We start from the raw sequence: 1196 nt of genomic DNA, 5'->3' as shown, positions 1-1196 counted from the left end.
TGTGTACAAAGGGGGGGGGGGGGCCGCGGCTCCCACCCAGGATACGTCCCTGGTAAATGGCAGTAATGTACAGTCTGCTGAAACCCCTGTTTTGTTTTGTAGGTGTAGGGAGAACCCTGGGGGTGTCTAACTTAAAAAAAGGTGAAGAACGTTTTTTTCTAAATCCCCTTTAGTTTATGTGTACAAAATTTCCTGTACGTCCGTTCAAAACTGGCGACGCTGGATGCTTTTAAAGTTTGAAACCCCTGTTTTTGTTTTGTAGGGCCTGTGTAGGGGAACCCTGGGGTAAAACTTTAAAAAGGTGATGAACATTTGTTGGAAATCACCTCTAGTTTATATATATACACATTTCATGCACGTCCGGTCAAATCTGGCGACGCTGGACGCATAAAGTTTGAAACCCCTGTTTGGTTCTGTATGTGTAGGGGAACCCTGGGGTAAAACTTTATAAAGGGTGATGGACGTTTATTGGAAATCACCAGTTTATGTCTACAAAATTTCCTGCACGCCCGTTCAAAACTGGCGACGCTGGACGCTTTTAAAGCTTTAAATATAACAGCAACAGCAGCAACAACAAGAGCAGCAGCAGTGAGGCTCTGGGCCGGCTCTGGGTCAGCGCTTCGCGCGGACCAAAAATATCATGGTGATGCAATAGCAAGTACACTTACCACTAGGTTCTTTCGATATGTAACGAACTGATATAGTCTGCACGGGCCCCTCTTGGACAAGCCTTAATTGTCCTTGAAATTGACCCTCTTCGTTATGTGTAACTTGAGTAATATTAGACTGTACAATAGAAAGGCGTCCTCTGGTGTATTCCTCTTGAATGGCAAGTAGCTTAGAACGCGTCAAAAACAGATCATTGCCACCCCCGGCCGATTTTGAGCGTGCGCAAATGTATTTAAAGAAACTGTTACTTATATGAGACTGCATACTTTCTGGAATAACTATGAACACATAACCAGGATGACATGAAGGACGCCAAATAAAAAGGGGAAATTCTTCAGACTGCTGACACTTCCCGATATTTTCTAATTCTGTTACCAGAGATTCTTTCCTGATGTTGGTAATTTCTTTGGAATTTACCTCAAATTCATTAAAACCTTCTCTAAATGTTTGCTTATCTATTGTAACTTCACAAGTGCTTCCTTGAGAATCTTCAGTGGCCATAGCAAGAGGAATCATAATGTCCATTT

General features: G+C 42.7%; 1 protein-coding gene across 1 annotated transcript; it reads right to left on the bottom strand.

Annotated features, from left to right (window-relative positions):
• Positions 1–667: 667 nt before the first annotated feature.
• Positions 668–1187, bottom strand: LOC117102513 (the record flags this gene model as incomplete). The annotated part of the gene is given in 1 exon segment (XM_033242804.1): positions 668–1187. A coding segment is annotated over 1 exon segment (520 nt), but the record flags the coding sequence as incomplete, so codon positions are not given.
• Between the last annotated feature and the right edge of the window lie 9 nt (positions 1188–1196).

The sequence above is a fragment of the Anneissia japonica genome, unplaced genomic scaffold (assembly GCF_011630105.1).
Source record: "Anneissia japonica isolate Jap-2015-1 unplaced genomic scaffold, ASM1163010v1 scaffold47000_len1196_cov204, whole genome shotgun sequence".
In the NCBI taxonomy this organism is placed as follows: Eukaryota; Metazoa; Echinodermata; class Crinoidea; order Comatulida; family Comatulidae; genus Anneissia; species Anneissia japonica.
The sequence above is the reverse complement of the archived record's forward strand: the minus strand, read 5'-3'. Positions and strand labels throughout refer to the sequence as shown.